Source organism: Poeciliopsis prolifica, unplaced genomic scaffold, assembly GCF_027474105.1.
Source record: "Poeciliopsis prolifica strain line A6 unplaced genomic scaffold, Auburn_PproV2 SCAFFOLD013, whole genome shotgun sequence".
In the NCBI taxonomy this organism is placed as follows: domain Eukaryota; kingdom Metazoa; phylum Chordata; class Actinopteri; order Cyprinodontiformes; family Poeciliidae; genus Poeciliopsis; species Poeciliopsis prolifica.
In genome coordinates this window covers 11573812-11593203 of record NW_026562388.1, presented here as the reverse complement: position 1 = coordinate 11593203, position 19392 = coordinate 11573812, and the positions used below count along the sequence as shown (strand labels likewise).

At 40.0% G+C, this 19392-nt stretch overlaps 1 protein-coding gene across 1 annotated transcript; it reads right to left on the bottom strand.

Moving 5' to 3' along the window:
- Positions 1-850: 850 nt before the first annotated feature.
- On the bottom strand, positions 851-19314 carry tgfb3 (transforming growth factor, beta 3). Its single transcript, XM_055038214.1, has 7 exons — positions 18560-19314; positions 9319-9482; positions 7705-7834; positions 7450-7557; positions 3720-3885; positions 3013-3166; positions 851-1784 (listed from the first exon to the last, which is right to left on the bottom strand). The coding sequence occupies exons 1-7, from the start codon at positions 18903-18905 to the stop codon at positions 1626-1628; spliced, it is 1227 nt and encodes a 408-aa protein (XP_054894189.1). The 5' UTR covers positions 18906-19314; the 3' UTR covers positions 851-1625.
- Positions 19315-19392: the final 78 nt, after the last annotated feature.

Below are 19392 nucleotides of genomic sequence, written 5' to 3'. Positions count from 1 at the left end.
CTTTGTAAATCCAAGCAGTCTGTTAGAGATTTATTAGACTTTATTAGTGAGCAAACTGAGTTGATGTGGAGATGGATGGAGCTAAATGCTGGCCAATCCTGGAATAAAAAAAGACTTTGGACTGGGGTGAAGGTTCAGTGTCCAGCAGGACAACAAAACTCAACATGCAGCCAGAGCAGCAGTGAACCGGTTGTAGATAAAAACAATATTCACATGTTTAAAATAATGCAAAGTCAAGATGTTCGTCAGACTGTGAATCTGTTGTTCAATCTCACTGAGCTACTTTGCACAAAGGAATGGGGGGAAAAAAAAACTAGTTTCTCTAGCATAGATGTGGTTTTCCAAATGTGAACCATGCATCTCTTGCTTTCCATTTTACAATTATGCACTTCTTTGTGTTGGTCTATCACATAAAATCCTAATAAAAACATTTAAATTGTTATTGTAGCGTGACAAAATGAGAGAGAATTCAAGGGGTATTTTACAAAGTACGTATTGTAATTATTGTACTTGGGAGCACATGGAGAGCTCAATCGAAGTTTTATTGTGGAGTAAAAGTCACTTTCTGTTTGACGACCGAAATACTTGAATTTTGTGCAACATTTTCTCTGACGGTTATTTTGCACAGATTGCAGTTTTCAAAGCTGCGCAGTAATGTAATGGATTGTTTTTGTGACATGTGATGAACGCCGTGTTGCATATTTATTACCCTTAAAGCCAGCGCAGGCATGTTACAAGTCTTGATGTTGTTCTGTGATGTGTTTTCCATAAGCAGACCATAGCATAAACACTGGATTAAATATCAATAAATAAACTGTTCATGTATTTGTCCAAAAATGATAAAGAGCTGTCCGATTGTCATTCTTTAATTAAAAAAAAAACAACAAAAAAATGTGTTTTCATGAGTAATAAAAACATTTACAGTTTGTGATCTAGTTGAGTTCATTTAGTGACATACATCAGCTCATATAACAGAAAGGCTTCACTTTTAAAATGATCCCTGGAATCACCCATGCTGTTGCATTACAGAGGTAAACATGACCACAGCATTACTAAGATGAAATAACGATTAGATTCCAGCATGTTTTCTTTTTTTTCCATCCCTATTATCGTTTTTATTATTCAGCATGAACTCCTCAACAGACAGTGTGGGGAACTGTGGCGTGCACAGTGCAGCTTCCTGGTTGGATTTCATGTCATGTCCCAAAGTTTTCCTCCCTGCTAACAGATCACCATCTCATCCTACCGGTTTTCAGCTCATGCTGAGTCCAGTTCGCATTCTCAGTCTCGTCTTGGTTGCATATGTTTATTGTCCTTGAGATTTCTAATGAGAAGGTTGTTCTTGTTCCTCATTCAGTGAAAACAAAAGTCATGTGAGGTACAGGCTTTTCAAAAATGCTGCAATAGTTAACAGGACAAACACAAGTAATACTGATGTAAGTCATGGTGGGAGTGGTCTCTGATGACTTCTAGTAAATGGAGATCGGTGGATTGCTTTTTCCTCTTGGGCAGGGCTGGAGCGGAGGCAAAGGTTGGGGTTGGGATGGGGGATCGTGGAGGACAAATTGCATCCTGCCCAATTAAAATTCCTCCGTGGCGTCCCCTCTCTGCGGGGTCCCTGAAGCTTAGCTGCACTTGCAGGACTTGACGACCATGTTGGAGAGCTGCTCGACTTTCGGTGAGCGTCCCACATAGTAGAGGATGGTGAGGGGCTCCAGGTCCTGAGGAACGCAGCAGGGTGAGGCGGAGGCTTCTGGGTTCAGGGTGTTGTAGAGGCTCAGCAGCTGTGGAGGGAAGGACAGCAGTGAGGCTTTTAAACTGTCTAGGATTTAAAGAAGCCCTGTAAAAGTCACCTGCCTTTTAGTTCAACTGCATGTTATTAATGGGGATTTCTGTTTTAGACCATCATAATGTTTTGTTTTATTGTGATGTGAAGGAAAAAGTATGGATATTTCTGCGTAGGGCTGAAACGATTAATAGTATTAATCTTGGTGAACCAATTATTGAAATAATCAACTGATTTAATTATTAACTTAAAGTATACACACTCAAAAACTGTATTGATGCAAAGTTGAGCAGAAAGGGCTGATGTTGAAAAGGTTTTTATTTTAGCTGCAGATGCATCCTGCCCTACACATGAACAAGCATGCACATTTGTATTTCTCACCTATTTTTAATTCATAAGTGTAAAACAAGCATAAGTGGTTAGTTCAATATTCTGCATTATCTGCCTTTTTTAATCAGATTAATTAATTAAGAATTAGAATAACCAAAAGTATAATTACTAAGATAATCGTTAGTTGCATCCCTAATTCTCTACAAATAGAAACCTCAAAAGGGTGCTATGCATTTGTTTTCATCCACTGAAATTTTTTCCTGAGATAAACCTCCAGTCTAGTCTCAGATTTTCTGCACCCTCCTGCAGGATTTCTTCACGTATTGCATCCATTTTCCACCATGTGTTAAGGTAAATGTGGTGGCAACATCTGGATCAGTGAGGCAGTTTTGTTTTTGTTATTTTTTAATTTTTTTGCCCAGGGTGCCAAACTTAGACTACTGACAGACCACAAAATTTATTACCTCAAAAATGAAAAACTGTTTGTTGTGACACTCAGAAACACAAAGCTATAAAATCTGAATATCAATTAAGGTCCAAAAATAGCTTTGGACTGCTGCCTTATTAAAAGAACAACAGACAATTTCCACATTTTCTGGGGTCATCAGTTGTGCTCTAGTTTGTTGCCCAAATGTTTGCTATTCTTGACTTGTGGTCAGGGGCCAAACAGCATCCAAGTGTGGCTCCAGGGCCACACCCTTAAGACACCCTTAATCTAGGCTAAAAAGTTACATTTAAATCTCATCTGACCAGAGAGCCTTTCACATGGTTTACTGTATCTCTTTCATCAAAATTATCTTCATAACTATGTATTTTATGTTGACCTATCTCATACAATTCCAATAAAATCCTCAGTTTGTGTGAAAAAGCAGCTGTAAAAGTCACGCTTGACTCACCGAACTGTGGGTGGTGTCTGCACTACGAAGGTAGGGACAGGGACCGGAGCAGTAGTTTGCAAAGTAGCCCTCGGGTTGATGGATCCACCGCCAGCCCAAATCCTGACGGAAATTAATATAAAGTGATCGCACACAGCAGTTCTCCTCGTAATTGCTGCAGACAAGAGGGAAGAGACAGGATTACGTTTGATTTCCAGGTGAAGCGATTTCATAGTTGCACAGACGTCCTCCCTGTGCCCTCAGTCGGAGTGAAGAGAGAAGTTCAAAAATTCCTCTCCTAGGTGTGCCCTTATTTTCCCTCTTGGAGTCAGCCCAGGTGTCTTTGGTGCTTTCCACTTCCTGATGGAGGAAGTGGAAAGCTGAGGAGACAGTTTGTAAGAGGAGGCATCGTTCACCGGGACAGATCCCGACTTGTATCAGGTAGTACCCATGTCATGCTTGTCTTGTTGATCAATAAGCTATATTTTGTGTGTTATGTGCCTGCAAGCATTTGAAATGTCAGTTGATATTCCCACTTTTGTGGCTTTGGCTCTTCCACTTCTTTATAACTTAGCCTCCTATCAGCAGAGAGCTTTTCAGCTGGTTCCAGTTCTCCCGATTTCAAAACAGGCACCACAGCCACACAGATTACTTTACAAAGTTTAACACAATGAACAATTGTGCGAGCAGCCTTTTACAATTTTCCAGAGAGAGGAAATAGGTCTTACTTGAAGCAGTAATTGGTGTCGAGTGCCCGCTTGCGCCTGCGGGAGGAGGAGTGAACGTCCAGCCTGTGGGGAGGAATCATCATGAGGATGAGGTGAGGGTACGGCTGCTCCTTCTGCTCCTTCTGCTCCTCCTGCTTCTTCTGATCGTTGTAGTCTCCTTCCATGCCTGCAGGAGAAAGTTAGGAGATTTATAAAGATAGCTTTGGTTCAGCAGGAGGATATTCTGCAGGCACAGCTTCACTCATTCCTGGCTCACTGTTTAATCCTTTCCCAGAGTTCCTTCACATTTCTCCTGTAAAACATCCAGACTTTTTCAGATGCACCAATTTTCCAGATTCCTCTGTCTTTTAAGTTCCCTTTAAAACATAAAACACTGACGTTCACTTTTAATTTATTTTGTGGAATGGAAGAATTTAAATATGGAACCTGGAAAAAACAAAAAAACGAGACTGGAAGATGGGAAAACAGAAGAAAGAGATGCAGGGAGGAAACAAGGAAAGAACAGATAGAAAGGTGAGCCAGAAGGAAAGAATGAAGCAAGGGACAGAGAGAGAGAATGATGAAAGAAGGGGCGAAAGAAAGAAGGATGCAAGGTCTTAGGAAGGAAGAACAGAGAGCAGGAAGGAGGGAGGATAGGAAACAAAGGATGAAGATTGGACAGATAGAAAGGAGGCAGGAGAAGGGAGGAAAGAAGAAAGGACTCAAGAAACAAAGATGGAAAGAAGGAAAAAAGGAGAGAAAAAGAAAGACATGACAATGGAAGGACAGACTGGGGGAAATGAGGCAAGATGGAAGAAACGAAAGAAAAAGCGACAAGAAAGGAAAGAAGAATGGACACAAGATATGAGGAATGTGAGGGAACAAATAAGGAAGGACAACAAAAGGACAATTAAAGGAAAGGCAGAGTAATGAAGTAGAGAAAGAAGAATGGACAAGAAGAACAAAGGGAAGAAGAGGACATAAAGAACAGAGGAACACAACAAAGAAAGTGAAGATGGAAGAAAGAAAACAGAAAAAACAAGGAAAAAAGATGGCAAAGAGGAAGGGACAGAAGAAAAGCAACAGGAAAGGGAATAAAGTCTAGAAATATTAATGTCTTTTTCTACCCACTTTGTTTTTCCATACTTATTCAGAAAGGGAAAACATTAAAATCTAACTCCATGCTTTTCCAGGCTGCGTAGAAAACTCTGCTTTCTGTATTTACGCTGCAGCATCCAGCTTCCTTCTTTCCCCTCTGTTCTCCTCTCTGGGTCTGCGTCTGCTCGTCCCATCTACCTCTGATAGCTTAAACAGTTCATATCTCAGGAGAGATGCTGGTAGATTTGCACGGCCCTCTTTAATTTGGGGCCAAACGTCTGCACCCCGTCGCAATGCATTCCTTGTGGTCAGGCTAGTCAGGAGTGTTCCCAGGACCGAGGGCCTGGGGGCCCCAGAGCTAAGTATGATACCAGATCATCTGTATTCCCATACTCTGTGTCTGTCTTCCTTTAAGAAATGACGCCCATCATCTTTGCGAGGATTACTGGATGAAGGACATCCTGATGAGCAGACTACAAGTCACTTTTTATGAGTGTTTCTGATGTAAATCCCCAGCTCAGCTTACATGTGAATTAAAAATACCTAAGTCTTAAACAAAAGGGCTAAATTGGGCCTTTGAAATAAACTGCTCATGAAATTGACAAATGAAAATCATCCGAAAACTCAGCCCAAATCATTCTAATCAGAAAACCACATTTTTCGACAGAGCAGTGATGCCAATCTTTAATATTAGACAAATTAAACGTAATTCAAACAAACCGAATGATTATCTGGCTCTAGATCGGGAACAAAAACTGGTGGGGCCACCTTACTGGCTTCGAGAAATCAAAAGCAGAGACAAACCCTGACCAAACACAGACTCTGAGACCACAGTCTGGCCAAGGAGACTGGACAACACGGGAAATCTGTGCAGATCTGTACACAGCAGTGCACACAACCCTCGATTGAAACTGAGATGCTCTAAAAAAAAATATTTAAAGCGGCTGTCGCATGCTGGAAACTTTTTCTTCTCTGCAGACTTTTTTGTGCACGGAAAAAGTGTGCAAAGGTACATAAAAAAAAAAAAAAAGAATGCGGAAGACAACTGCTTAAAATATTTGTTCATAGTCTGATAGGTCCTTCTGAAATGCATCTAAGTCAATATGAAAAGCAAAGGCACAATCCCAGAATCTGTAATGTATTGTCTGGAAGATTAAACACCAATCTGGTTGTTTCTGAGCAAAATAAACACTTCTTGTGACCTTTTGTTGCAAAACTGCTTAAGCTGTGATATTTTTTACTTCTATCATTTCTGTTGTAGTGCATTATCTATGGCCACTGTTTTGGTTGTGAAAAGTGCTTGGTAGGAATATTCCCACCCCTTTAACCACAAATTTCATAGAATTTTATTGGGACCTTGTGTGACAGGCCAACACAAAGTGGTGTGTAATTGTAAAGAGAACAGAAAATAATGTTTTGCATTCAACATGTTTTTGCATTTCTATCCATCCCCTCCGGATCAACGTGTACAGCCAAAAGAAATATATCTTTATCCGTTATTCTGAGTAAAATAAATCTCACAGAGAATATATATATGTACATCATCATCAGATTTGTGTACTGCTACCAATAGTCACATCTGCAAATTCTCCCACCTGAGCCACAGCACTCTGCAGCTCCTCCAGAGCTGCCATGTACTTCATATCTATTTAGGCCATCAGCCATATGTTGATGAGTTTGTACCATACTTTCTATTTTTTGATGACCAATGCACTAAATTTTATTTAGCAGTGTTGGAGTAAACGGGACTGGAAACATCCATGGCATACTTTTCAGATTTTGTATTTGCACAAAAATAAATAACACTATCAATCCTTCTCCTTTTGTGAACCAAAAACCATGTAAAACATTTTGATACAAATATAACGCGTCTTTAAATTGCATCATCAACCAATCAATCAATGTCAATGAATCAGTTTTAATTGTGATGTAACACAAGAAAATGAAAAAAACAAATCCTGTTTCTAGTAAGTTACTTTGAGGAACTTTAAATGACATGTTTGTTATTAAATGTTGGCAAACCACAGCAGTATGACACTAAATCAAACCACATCAACCACCTAAAAGTCATCAATTTATTTTATAGATAAAATTCAGGGCGCTTATTTTCTTTTCTTTCTTTTTAACAAAGCACACTTGCTCCATAAACACAGATTGATGTATTTTAAGTATTACTTGTGACAATTATGGATTACAACAAATGAAAAGTAAAATTCTGTCCTCATTCTGTTTTCTTGTGTAACTTTCTCAATCACACATTTTCCTTCCATGTAATTTTCCATTAGCATGCATGAATCTAGAACTCTGTGAACAGCCAGTTGCTTTAGCAATGACCTTTTGTGACCTATCCTCCTTGTGGAGGGTGCTAGTGACTGTCAGCCGTCGCCCCCTTTAGCTGTTTAGCATAAAAGTAACATAACATTTCACTACAAGAAATTTATTTTTAAATGACAGAAATAAATGCTTAAAATGCATCATCACTCTGTGTGTAGTAATTTTATTTCACACATGAATTTCAAATGAATTTGCTCTTCAATGGCATGCTAATATACTGTGATGCACTGCATGTGACTTTAGGTCAAATAGCTGAAAGCATAACAAGCTCTAAAACCTTTTGCTCAATCATATCAGATGCATCCAAAAGAGGACTCACCTTCAAATTTGACTTCCAGCACTTCGTTTGTGTTTTCAACGATTTCACCGTTTTTTCTGAAAGTGTGGCAGGGGCAGTGCACACTGATCTCCAGGCCAAGATTAGTCTCTGAGGGAACATGCAGAACAGAAAGATCTAAGTAGAGGACATTTTTCCTGAGGAAAATACCCTTAATCTCTTCATAAAGCTGTTATCTTTCTGACACGTTTGTAAGAAAAGCAAGGGAGAGAGGAAGGTCTGAGGTTTCCTACTCACTTCCGTACATCAGCCATTCCCTCACGGTCTCAGTCACATCGAAGGAGATCCACTCAGGGGTGCCCTTGGTCAAGACGTTCTTGCCCCCGATGAAACGCTGTTTGACTTTTGGGTCGTCTTTCTGGAGGATCTGTGAAGAAAGCTGAAAATGTAACCCTGTTGCAAAAACCTTGGGCATGCAGAATCAAGGCTGTCTGCCTGAGCCAGACTCTCCAGGATGCCTCAGGCTAAAGCGTCTACTCTGCATGGAAAAAGTGACTCTCTGTGTTGATATCCCCATTTTGCAACACTGCAAAAACACTGAGCATTTTTGGTCTAGTTTCCTAGTACACTTGAAATAATAAAACTAGCTTACAATTATCTTTTCTGTAAGATACAACAGCTTGTTTGAAGTTCATAATTCCTTATTATTTATAAACAAGTACAAGCTTCATTGGTAGGTCATTTCACTTATGACATGGGGGAAAAGTCTTGTGATTAGTGAAATAATTTGCCAGTGGAGCTAAAACTTGATTAAATTGACTTAAAGCAAGATTCTATGTGTTACTGAAATGTTTCATGTAAGTTAGTTTTCTCATTTATAGTACAGTTTTACTAGAAATGTATGATAAATCCAAAATATATTTTTGTGTGCTTGCTGTGAAATGAATTCCTGTGTGTACCAATAAGAAACCAGCCATCCTACTTGGCAGCCACTCAGAGTCACACAGTTCAAACTAAACATCTTTAAGGGCATTTACAATAAACAAAACCATCAAAGAAGGAATTCATATCGGCACCAGCAGTTTTCTGGAAAGAGGTGTTTATGTGTAGGGGAACAATCTGTTAGAATGGTGGGTCTGAGCCCTTGGCCCCACAGCGAGAGCTGTGGATAACCAGGTTCCTGAACATTGTCAGCATCTAATCTGCCTTCCTGTGGGACCGAGGGGCCGCTGTACTGCCAGCATCAGCCGTCTGCCAATCAGATCCTGCCTGAAAAGTGTGGGGGCGGTTGAACGGCTCCATTTACTCCCACCAGTGGGTGACCCTGCCTCTATCTCCTCCCAGGCCCCTGGAAATAATTTTGAGGGCCTGACAGTCTGCATTCAAGCGCTGGCCTGAGCTTCGCCTCAGAGACGGTATGTAGTCCGGAGACGCTTGTCTTCCTGGCAGGAAGTGTTGGAACCTGATCATTACACCGACTCTGACAGGAAATTAATGAGGAGGCAGAAAAATATATATTCATGCCACCCCACGCACAGACATCAACCATATGGATGTTTCAGCAGACTTCAAAGATTATCATAAAAATAAAACACAGAGGCAGTTATAAAAGCCTCCTTGATCCAGCATGTATGGACAACTGCTGAGAATAGAAGCTTGAAGAGACGAAAGCGCAGAATGTTAATGTGGTTGCAGAAGGTTTTAAAATGTGTCCTGATGTAGAACCCATTGGAATATAAGCACATGGAATAATGATTAGCACGTGAAGAGGAAAAAGGGAGTCAGACTCCCCAAATATAAATGTTTTCATCCTTCCCTGTGACCTACAAGTGGTTTAAGAGAGAAACAGAGCATTTTACTCACCGTTTCCCCCCACCTGTGCTCTAACAGAGGAACTGAGGGTTCACGCACCTGGTAGAGCTCAATCCTCTGCTCGTTTTTCTTGGCATTGGGATTGTGGATCCGCAGGGCGCGAAACTCAGCCCGGAACAGATTGGTGGCATTATTCTCCATGATCGACACGTTGAAGCGGAAAACCTTGGAGGTGATACGATTATTGCAGTAGGAGAGGTCATCTGCAGGTAAAACGAACATTGTAACTTATTTAAAAATAAAAAAAAAGGAAAAAAACAAGCAAATAACACATTTTGAACTTTCAAAATATACTGTTTTCAAAGTATTTCAAAGCTGCATTTTGACATTCAAAAAATAATTGTCAGAAGTGGAGCAGACAAATTTTTGTGTTTTAAATCAGTGGTTCCCAAACCCCGGGCCGCGGACTGGTACCGGTCCATGGACCAATTGGTACCGGACCGCACAAGAAATAATTAAATATTTCTGTTTTGTGTAATATTTGAGTCTGGAGGATCTTTTATTTTGAGAGTCCTTTAACCGGATTCTCTTGGTTACGTGTTGCACGCCAACATTGAGCCCACAAGCAGCAAAATGAGTAAGAAACAGATCAGATGTCTTTGGAAAGTTTCTTTGCTAAGGGGAAAAGGCCCAGAGAAGAGACAGGAGGATGGATTTATCCCGGAAGGTGATTCCCACATTCCAAGCTGCTCTGCATGACATGGCGACCGGCTCCTTAATCTGCTTCGCCATGTAGAGACTAAGTAGCACCCTGTGCATAAGCAACACTTCGGGTGTCATTGTCTGTCATCACTCCCAGATGGGACTGTCTCGTTGCAGAGAAACCAGCTCAGGGCTCCCATTTGTCATTATCGCAAGTTAAAATTTTCACAAAAGTAAAATGTTTGTTTTTGTGGCGCATCTGTATCTTATTTTGAGTGGATATGAAAACATCATCATAGAAGAAAGTCCCGGAAAACGCCAACATACAATACATGAATTTAGAATAATCAAACACGGACGACTATGTCGGAGCAGCAGTGATAGTTTGTGGAGTAATTTTAAGCAATAAAAGACGTAACAAAAAGAAAAGGCATTTGATAAAAGACGGCAGGAAGCTTCTCTATTTGCTGCACTATGATTTGGAGGTGAGTTATGTTTTTTCGTAGTTACCATTTTTAAATAAATAAACATAACCACATATAACACTCCACCGGACTCTCAGTTGGGCCATGTCAACTGTTTGGGATTCCCCTCCGTTCTTACGTCATCGCACTTTCTGATTGGCTACCTGTCACATTCAACAGGCTGCGTTCTTGCTCCCAGTCAGGGAAAACCCCAGAAAAACCGATGTTTGATCAGTATAGTCAACGCCCCACCATGTAAAATCAGGGCAAAAAATAAATAAATAAAGGCTTTAGCAGGAACACCAACATGCAGAAGCATTTTTCCTCCCACTGTTTTAGATGTTTGTCACATTTTAACAAACTGTTTTAAATGTTTGTCATATTTAAAACAGTGTTGTTTGTCACTGGTGAATTACAAGTAGACATAAGGTCTCCTAAAAGCTTTCAACAGGGTACCGGTTGTTTAAGTCTTTAACCTGCTTACATGGCATTTCTCATGACTTTTTCCTTCTCGCTGAATGAATCATTAGATTTGTGGTAGTTCTTGCAGGAATTGGGCCCTGGCCAAACCCCCCTCAACCAAATAAATGGAGGCAATTATCTGTTTTCTTTTTCAGCAAAAAGCAGGTAACCTAGTTTCCCACTGCACATGTATAAAAGTAGTAGCAAACTTGTTCAGGGCGCTACTGACAGAAAAGACATATGCTATTTTGTAGTTCTAATGCCACCCTGGGCAACTGCCCATGTAGCCTTTATCAAAAAACACCACTGCATCACATGCAAGGGTTTCAAGATTATTACTTTGCTATCAATGCTCTTCTCTTCTGTTGGCCATTAGGTTATCCAATAATGTCTAAGTTCTGCTCTCCAAACGTAACGTCATCACTCTACAACAACTCTTGGCTGCTTCCTCAGCTGCCTTGTGCTCACTTATTTTCTTTCATGCTTTTTTTTTTTTTTTTTTTTACATATTTCTAGATTTTGGTCATGGAAATAAGTAAAACTATTGTGAACTGCAGCCCTGGACACAATTAAAAAAGAAAGGTTGTGGAAAAAGATGTCATATATAGGTTTTTTAAGGCTGGCTGTTCACATGTGATGTGAACATCTTAAAGCAGTTTGCAAAAAAATAGTCATATACTTTCAACTATTATCACAAACCATCTGTTTCTGCTTTATGCAGTAGGAGTTAGCAACAAGTTAAAATTGTGAAATGAGAACCAAATGGGCCATGTGGTGGTGGAGCAGCTACAGAGGGACAGCACCTCGCTTCTCCGTCGACAAGCACTTCAGCTCAACAGGTGCTTTGAAGCCTCAAACAGAAGCCAAAACTGCTATGAACTCAGCGATTTAGCCAGAAACAAGCATCTGCAGGCACCAGAGCAGAGAAATACCAGAAACACCGCTGAGGACGGAGATTTCAGGCCACGCAAGGCCGGGTTATCAACACAGACAAAATCAACTCAAAGGGTGACTGCTATCTGAAAAGCTTCCTGTTATACCAAAGTCCTTTTTTTATTCCATTAAACCACGTAGGAGTTTATTATTTTAACAGGCAAAGCACATGCAGCGTTGAGCAAAACAAGCACATAGCAAACGTTTTATGAGCCAAGTGGAAACAGTCATTTACAGCCAAGCTTTGGCTAATTTATTACCTCAAGCTTAAGCTTTATTACCAAGCCTTGGATTATGCTGGTGGTTGAAAGGCACAATGCACCTTTAGCTGATTTGCACCTCGAGCAGTTTCAGGCGAATGGAAACTCGGAAGCTGGTCCTGTGTCATGCAAAAGGAACTTGCACATCTTCAAGTGTCTGTACTTCATTTGACCCATAATTCTATTTCAGTGTCCTCCCAGTCATTATGTGGTATTTCCATACAATTTTTTTCTCAACTTTCCCTATTTATAGACGACCTTTTCCGTGTCTATCCCCAGCCAGATATCTGTCCAATGTTTTCCAGACAATCTATGAGGAGGAATCCTCAATAGCCTTTTCCTCCCCTCGCTCATTGCCCCGTCTCTCCCCCCATCCTCCCTCTCTGCCTCCCCCACAGAAGGTGGAAAGCCCCACTTTGAGGGGAGATTTGAAATTCTAATCAAGTCTTCAGTTTCCTTTTGGATGACCTCATTTTTCCCATTGCAACGCTTTTAGGATTTCAAATTACGACTTATTTTTGCCAGAGGTCTGAGAAGTAATTCGTTCCATCTTGGTGAGTGGAGAGAATTGTTTGTGTAATTAATATGAGATAGATTCGTTAATTTCTTTACTCTTTACTTCTTGTTTTCAGGTTGAAGCTCCTTAAAGAGCACCAGAACACAGAGCCTGAAACCGTTTGAGGCAGCACAGATTTATATCAATAAGCTTTTTCTGGGTCTAATTTTATGGCTAAATCCACTGTCAGAAATGAAAACCAGAGTGAGGCTTATTCAAAGTAAACAAGTCAGAACTAGTGCTGTCTGAAAGATAGTGTTGACTATTTGATACTAAATCAAGTTTTAATGGTATTTTATGAACGTATTCTCATTGATTCCTTTGCAAAAATACTCCTTTGCAAAAATACTTCCTGGCAGAAGTATTCGCAGCTCTTGAACTTGTCGCTCTTTTAACATTTTACCACAAATTTCCATGTACTTATGTCAGATTTTTTTTTATGGTATTAAACTTCCAGCTGAGTATAATTAAACTAGACACTGTTTTGAGCAACAGAAAGGTGGCACCGTCATGCTGTTTACTTTAAACTGCTTCCAAGAAGTGACGCACAATTCACTTTTTTCAGTTCTGATACCAATACAGATATCTGAGGTTTAATAATGGCTGATATTGATTCGATACATAAAAGCAGCGCTGAATTGGCTCAAGTAATTTTGTTGTTTTAAACAACAAACATAAATGTACTGAGTTACAAATTTATTTCATAACTTTGCACCATAACAGCATAGTTAAATGCACCAATTGCTTCACAAGACATGTAAAAACACTTTCATTTGTTCAGTCAGTGTAATGAGCAGCATAAAGGCCAATGTCAAATAAATATTAATCTGGAACTGACAAAAGCAATAGGTTGACCGCCTCGATTAAACATATAAAATATAATTATTTTTAACGGCTCAGAAAGCACTTATAATAATTCTAAATATAATGTAAAATAAATAAAGCAGAGCACAAAGCATAGAACTAAACCAAGTAGATCTGCCCTTATGGATTGAACACACTATCACCAAAACCCAATCTATATATTTTTTAATACAAATATTAATTTTGGATCAGTGGATGCCTGCTTCCTGGTGTAAATATAGATTATTGATTACATTACATTTGTGTATATCTATTTGAATAATTTTCAAAATAATTTTTGTCACATTGCATCTGCAAATGTCAAATGATTTTCTCGGGATTTTGTCAAATACAATTGTTGTCAACTATGCAAAACCCTGTTTGTAGCAGAACTGTGTGTGTAGCTGAAAACACCATCCTCATGATGAAGCAAAGTGGGGGCAGTATTATGCTGAAGGGATGCTTTTCCTTAGAAAGGGACAACAAAGATGTTTAGAGTTAACAGGAAAATGAATGGAGATAAATCAGGAGCAATCCTGGAATAAAATATGTAGTTTCACTTTCCAGCAGGACAAAAGACACAGTGGGAGCTAAGGAGGACTAGTTCAGATTAAATCATATTTCTCTGTTAGAACAGTTAAAGCTGCGGTTTGTAGCTTTGATTAAAAAAAACATCCTTTTTTTTTGTTTTTTACGCACGTGTTAAAACTGTCACTTTGTCGTAGTATAAGAAAAAGAATCTGTCAAAACAATAAATACATAAATCAAGCTCTTCAGCCTTTTCTCAGTGGTAACTGCAGAAAAACACTGCTTGGTCAGAAACAGCTAATCAGAGCCAGAAAAAAGGTCAAAACTGTCAATCATGCTTATGAGCCTGTTGTGCACACCCTCTGTCTTTGCTCTCTGCTACATTGCAGCATCTTCCAGACAGCATTAGAAGCACTCCATCCATCAAGCTTCCATTTGTAACTCCACTACATCCCAAACCAAAGGGAAAATCTACATTTTATCACTTGTTCGTGCCATATTGACATGATTCATTTGTCTGTTATTCCTACTAGTTGACTTTCTGTTCTTTTTGGTTTTGTCTTTCTGTCACCAACTTAATTTTGTACTGCCCTGATTCATCAATACAAAGCTGTCAAGTCTTTTATTTTCCGAACAAGTAAATAAGTTGCCAAGTTCTTTCCCTATGTACTATACAAATACAAATACAAACACATTCATTCTGCAATGAATGTTCAGACTTGCTAGCATGGCCTCTGGTAACAGAGGATAAATTGTTTTCTTGGTACAGAAAGTTGCTTACTTAGTACACTGAGTAGCACGTACACAAGTTTGATTGACAGACAGAGCTCAGGACCCTCCTGTGGCTCCGGTTGTTTGATTTTTGACAGGAACCGGTGCATTTAGTAGCTCAACCAGTTGGAGGAGCTTAATTTTTTTTTCACAGCTCATCTGTCTCATGTCACACGGACATAGTGTCAGTTTCAACAAATATATACAAATATTTTTTCAAAAATAAAAGTTACATACAGGAGCTTTAAAGTTTAAATTGAAATCCAATTTAGAATCTATGGCTGAACTTAGAAGACATATTCAGCCAGATCGTATAAAAAACCATCAAGCCAGATTATATGAAAAACAATTTTTTTGGCGTTCTTGAGAAAGACTGCTGAAAGTAGTGTATCCTCTTTCCTCCCTCTTATAGGAAGAAAGAGCACGAGTATGATTATAACCCAATAAAATAAAGAGATCTGAATACTTTTGCATGGCTCTGTATACAGCCAGTGCCTGAACATTTATTTTCAGCTCTTTTATTAGTTCACTGAACCTAAGTTGGAGACACCCCAATGATACCAGCCACACCTCACAACCTAATGCTCATTTGCTGCGGCGCTTCCTGACGTACGCTACCTGGAGTCAACTCTCATTGCCCTTTTGCCCGGAGGATATTCAGTGATGTCAGCCTCTCCAGAGCTTTGGGGAGATAAACAAAAGAAATAGTAATCATAAGTCTGCAGGTGCTAGCCAGCTGCTGTGGTGTCTAGCTCTCATAAAGCATAGCAGTGATTTCTTTGGAAATGTATTAGTTTAACTTTGAGCTCTTTAATCCATTTGAATTCCTTCATCTGGATTTTGTATTTGTTTGCATTACATTCTGTGGGAAAGGTTTGATTTTTGTCTCACAAATAAATTGAGGTTTTAATATAAAGCAATCAAACTTTTCATCACGGAGAGGTTCTTATTTCTCCACTTCATTCATCAGTTACCGACTGCTGCGGATGAGATAATGTGTCGGCCCTCCGCGCACAGGAAGAACAACTTTTTTTCCCCCTACTTGATTAAACATGAGGAAGCAAAATTGTGAACCTGTGGGAGTTGGTTGGAGAGATGCTGTTTCCCTGGGAGAAGGCCAAAGACCTCTGTCTCTGTTTGTTCAGATGACATCATCTTTTTACTATCCCATATATCAGATACCCCTGCTGTCCTCAGCGCAAGTCCTCTTTTTTTTTTTTACCGGCCCCAGCACTGAGTCAGTGATTGGCTTGAAATTTCACTGAAGCTGCATGATCCAATTTGCAAGGCATGGTGGAGTCGGTATCCTGCCGTAGGTCATGCTTTAGCTTGGCTCTCTCCTTTCCTTCAGCTGTGCACACTGGTCTTCTGACAGCAGCTCTGAACTCCTGCCATGTCTGAATTCTGCTTCTTCTGTGTACTCATAGATGGCAGAATGCGCTGATTTCCATTGGTAGTAGTGTCTGGAGCAAGTGGTGCATTAAAGTCTGGGAGAAAGGATTCTGTTTAACTTCTCAACTGTGCTTGAATTTGTTTTAAAGAAAAAAAAAGAGAGAAGAAAAAAGTAAAACTTGACCGCTTTCCCAAACACTCCCACCATCCAAAAGCGCTGCATGTAAAAGTCATTATATCCAGCTAGAAAATGAACTACACTGTAAAATTATCAAGGTGACAGACATTATGTTGTGCTGCGTGACAAGCTCCCCGTGAAATTACATAATGGGAAGGGGAAAGAAAAGTTTTAATTAATGTGTTTTTGGCATCATCTGATGATCTGAGTAATATCTTCCTTGGACTATATGCTGGGTAAAAGTGTTGCCAGCGGTAAATCAGGTTCACTTCTTCTATTATCACCTAAAGTATATGGCCCAGTACAGTATGATGTGTCCTGGGCACCAGGCCATCTCAGATCCCACTCCTTAGACCTCTGTTTGTTTTGGGAGCTCCGACTACCTCTGACCAGTGGATAAACCCCGAGTTGTGTATTTTGATTGTCAGAAGCACTTTGCGGGACCCGTGAAATGGATTTGATTCAGGACTTGCGCTGCGGCTCTGCTCAGTGTCACAGCGCAGCATAAACACCTGTTGATTTCAGAAGGGTATAACGCCTACACTCTGCGACCTCTGGCCGGGAACGGGCACGGATCCAAACGGCCCCTCTCCGGAGAGTCGGCTTCTCACCGAGCTTCTGCTACTGATTTATGGAACAATCAATGGGCCATAGTTTATACAGGAAATACCAATATGGATGAACAAGGGAATTAGATCATAACACAGAGGTACTCAAAAGAAATAGAGTAGGGGGAAACAGAGGTGAGCTGCAGTGGATGAAAAATATTAGGGCCAGAAAAATGGAAATGAGGTATTAGAGTTGGCAATAAAGAGAATATTTAACAGCCTGAGAAATTTCCTCACTTTGGAATGTGTCAGACATAAGCTGGAGTTCCCAGGGCTTTGGTGTGAGGTATACGTGGAATGGTGCTCATTCCTATTAGACTGTTTACTTTTTTTCTCTCCTTTGCACAACACTCACCTAATCGCCAGAGCGTCTGTGTGTAAAACTGCACAGATCCTATAATACACCTGGTTCTTAAAACTGCTTTAACAGCTAATAATAATACCTGTATGAAGCACAGATTTTAGATTATTACATAATTTCTTCTAGTCCAAGATTTTGATGAAAGTTGACCAACCTATGAATACGAAACAGTAAAAATGGAATTCCACTTACATATTTATAGTTTTTAGGTGATGAGCTCTGATATCTGAAAAGCTAAAAATATCTTCTTCACATTTGGTCACATTACACACACAAATTTTTAATATTTTTTCACTGGAATGTAATAAAATTACACTTGTTCAAAAACTTTTGGGCAACATGAAAGGAAAATAAAACACATCACATCACTGTAAACCCACAATCCCTTCAGCTAAACACGATGGAGGCAGCATGGTGCTGTGGGGTACCTTTTTCAGGAGGATGTTCATTCGATTTAATGAAAAAAATAGACGGGGCATTCCTAGAAGATAATAAAAATGTCTTCTACGTATGCTATGTATTCCTTGTGCTGATACCTCTGAATAAAATCTACAACAGATTACCTTCAGAAAACACCAAATTAGTAAACAGTTTGCATTTGTAGTACTTCTCTTAGCTATTCTGTTGACATGCTTGCAGTTTTGTAACAAACCATCTACGGGATACAGAAAACATATGAGGCAAGAAGCTTTGGTCAGAAATGCTAAAATCAAAACCATTGACAGATGGGGAAACTAATCACTGTGAACATACCATCACCAGGGTGAAATATGGTAGTGGCAACACCATATTTGAGGTTGTTTGCCAAGGACAGGGAAGCTGGACAGAGTTGATAGATAGATGAAGGTAAATATTGGAAAGAAAATGGAAGAAAACCTGTTTAAACCTGCAAAGGTGAAAGTTCACCTTCCACTAGGTCTGACCCTAAATATACAACTATGGAATGGATTAAACCAAAATAATATCGATGTTTTTGAATGGTCTAGTCAAAGTCCAGAACTAAATTCGATTTTGATCAAGAGGCTGGATAAGACAAAAAGTCAGACTTTTCAGACTAATATTTGAAAACTATGGTGAATTTTGTTTCCACTTTACGACTGTATGTTGATTTTCTTTTATATAAAGTACCTTAAAGTTCATGGTTGGAGCAGGACTAATCTTAGCTATAGATAAAATTAGATGATGTCTGATCAATCTGACCACCCGATGAATGGAAAACAAAATCAAATCTACAAGTCAAAGTTAGTCGGTGACTCTTGATAGATCGAAAATGAAAACTCACTGTTTTCTGGCGGACCATTGATCATGTTGAACTTGTAAATCTCTTTGGCGTAGTACTGAGACTCTGTGTTATCCTGGCCGCAGCTCTGCTGCCGGTCCCTTCCCAGCTCCTCTATGAGCTCCCTGGTGCTGTTATACAGGGCCAGAACCTGGAGCGGCACCTGGCTCGGACCTGTCGTCTGAGGCGGACTCGTCATCCGGAGTTTGCTGAGAATCTGTCCCCGGACCGCCTCCACTCTCTTTTTCTTTATGTGGTCGATGTCCACGGTAGTGCAAGTGGATAGCGAGAAAGTCATTGTCACACAGTTTGACAGGAGGAAAAACAGAAGTGCTTTGCCCAGATTCATATTTCAGTCTGAGTTCACCCAGAGCCGCAGCTTGTCAAGTCAAAGAATACAAAAAATATATCAAGCCAAGCCAGACTCCGATTTCAATTGAATCCCTTTTTCTATTTTCATTCAGGTCGTGAGTGAATTATGTTCCTGGAGGAATCCCATTTTCTTAAGTGCTATGTCATCTTAGCAAAGTGCGCTTTTGCGTGGGCGCAAATCCGTGCCATTTTGGAATATAACCACAGCTCTTTATCAAAACTGTTAATTACACTCCTCATCCCCCCTGGTCCCATTCAGGTATTTTCCCCCTCCCTTTGGTTATGATTCAGATGGAGCCAGTCCCTGCGCCTTGGTTCAATTTCTCCATTCCACTCAGCTCTTTTCATCCACTTTCACTCCTCTGTTATCTCGCCGTAGTCCAACCTCAAACTCACTCAGCCTCTCTCCTCTCTCACTCATGTTTTATAGTCAGAGACTGTGACGCTTCTGAGGGAGGGGCAAC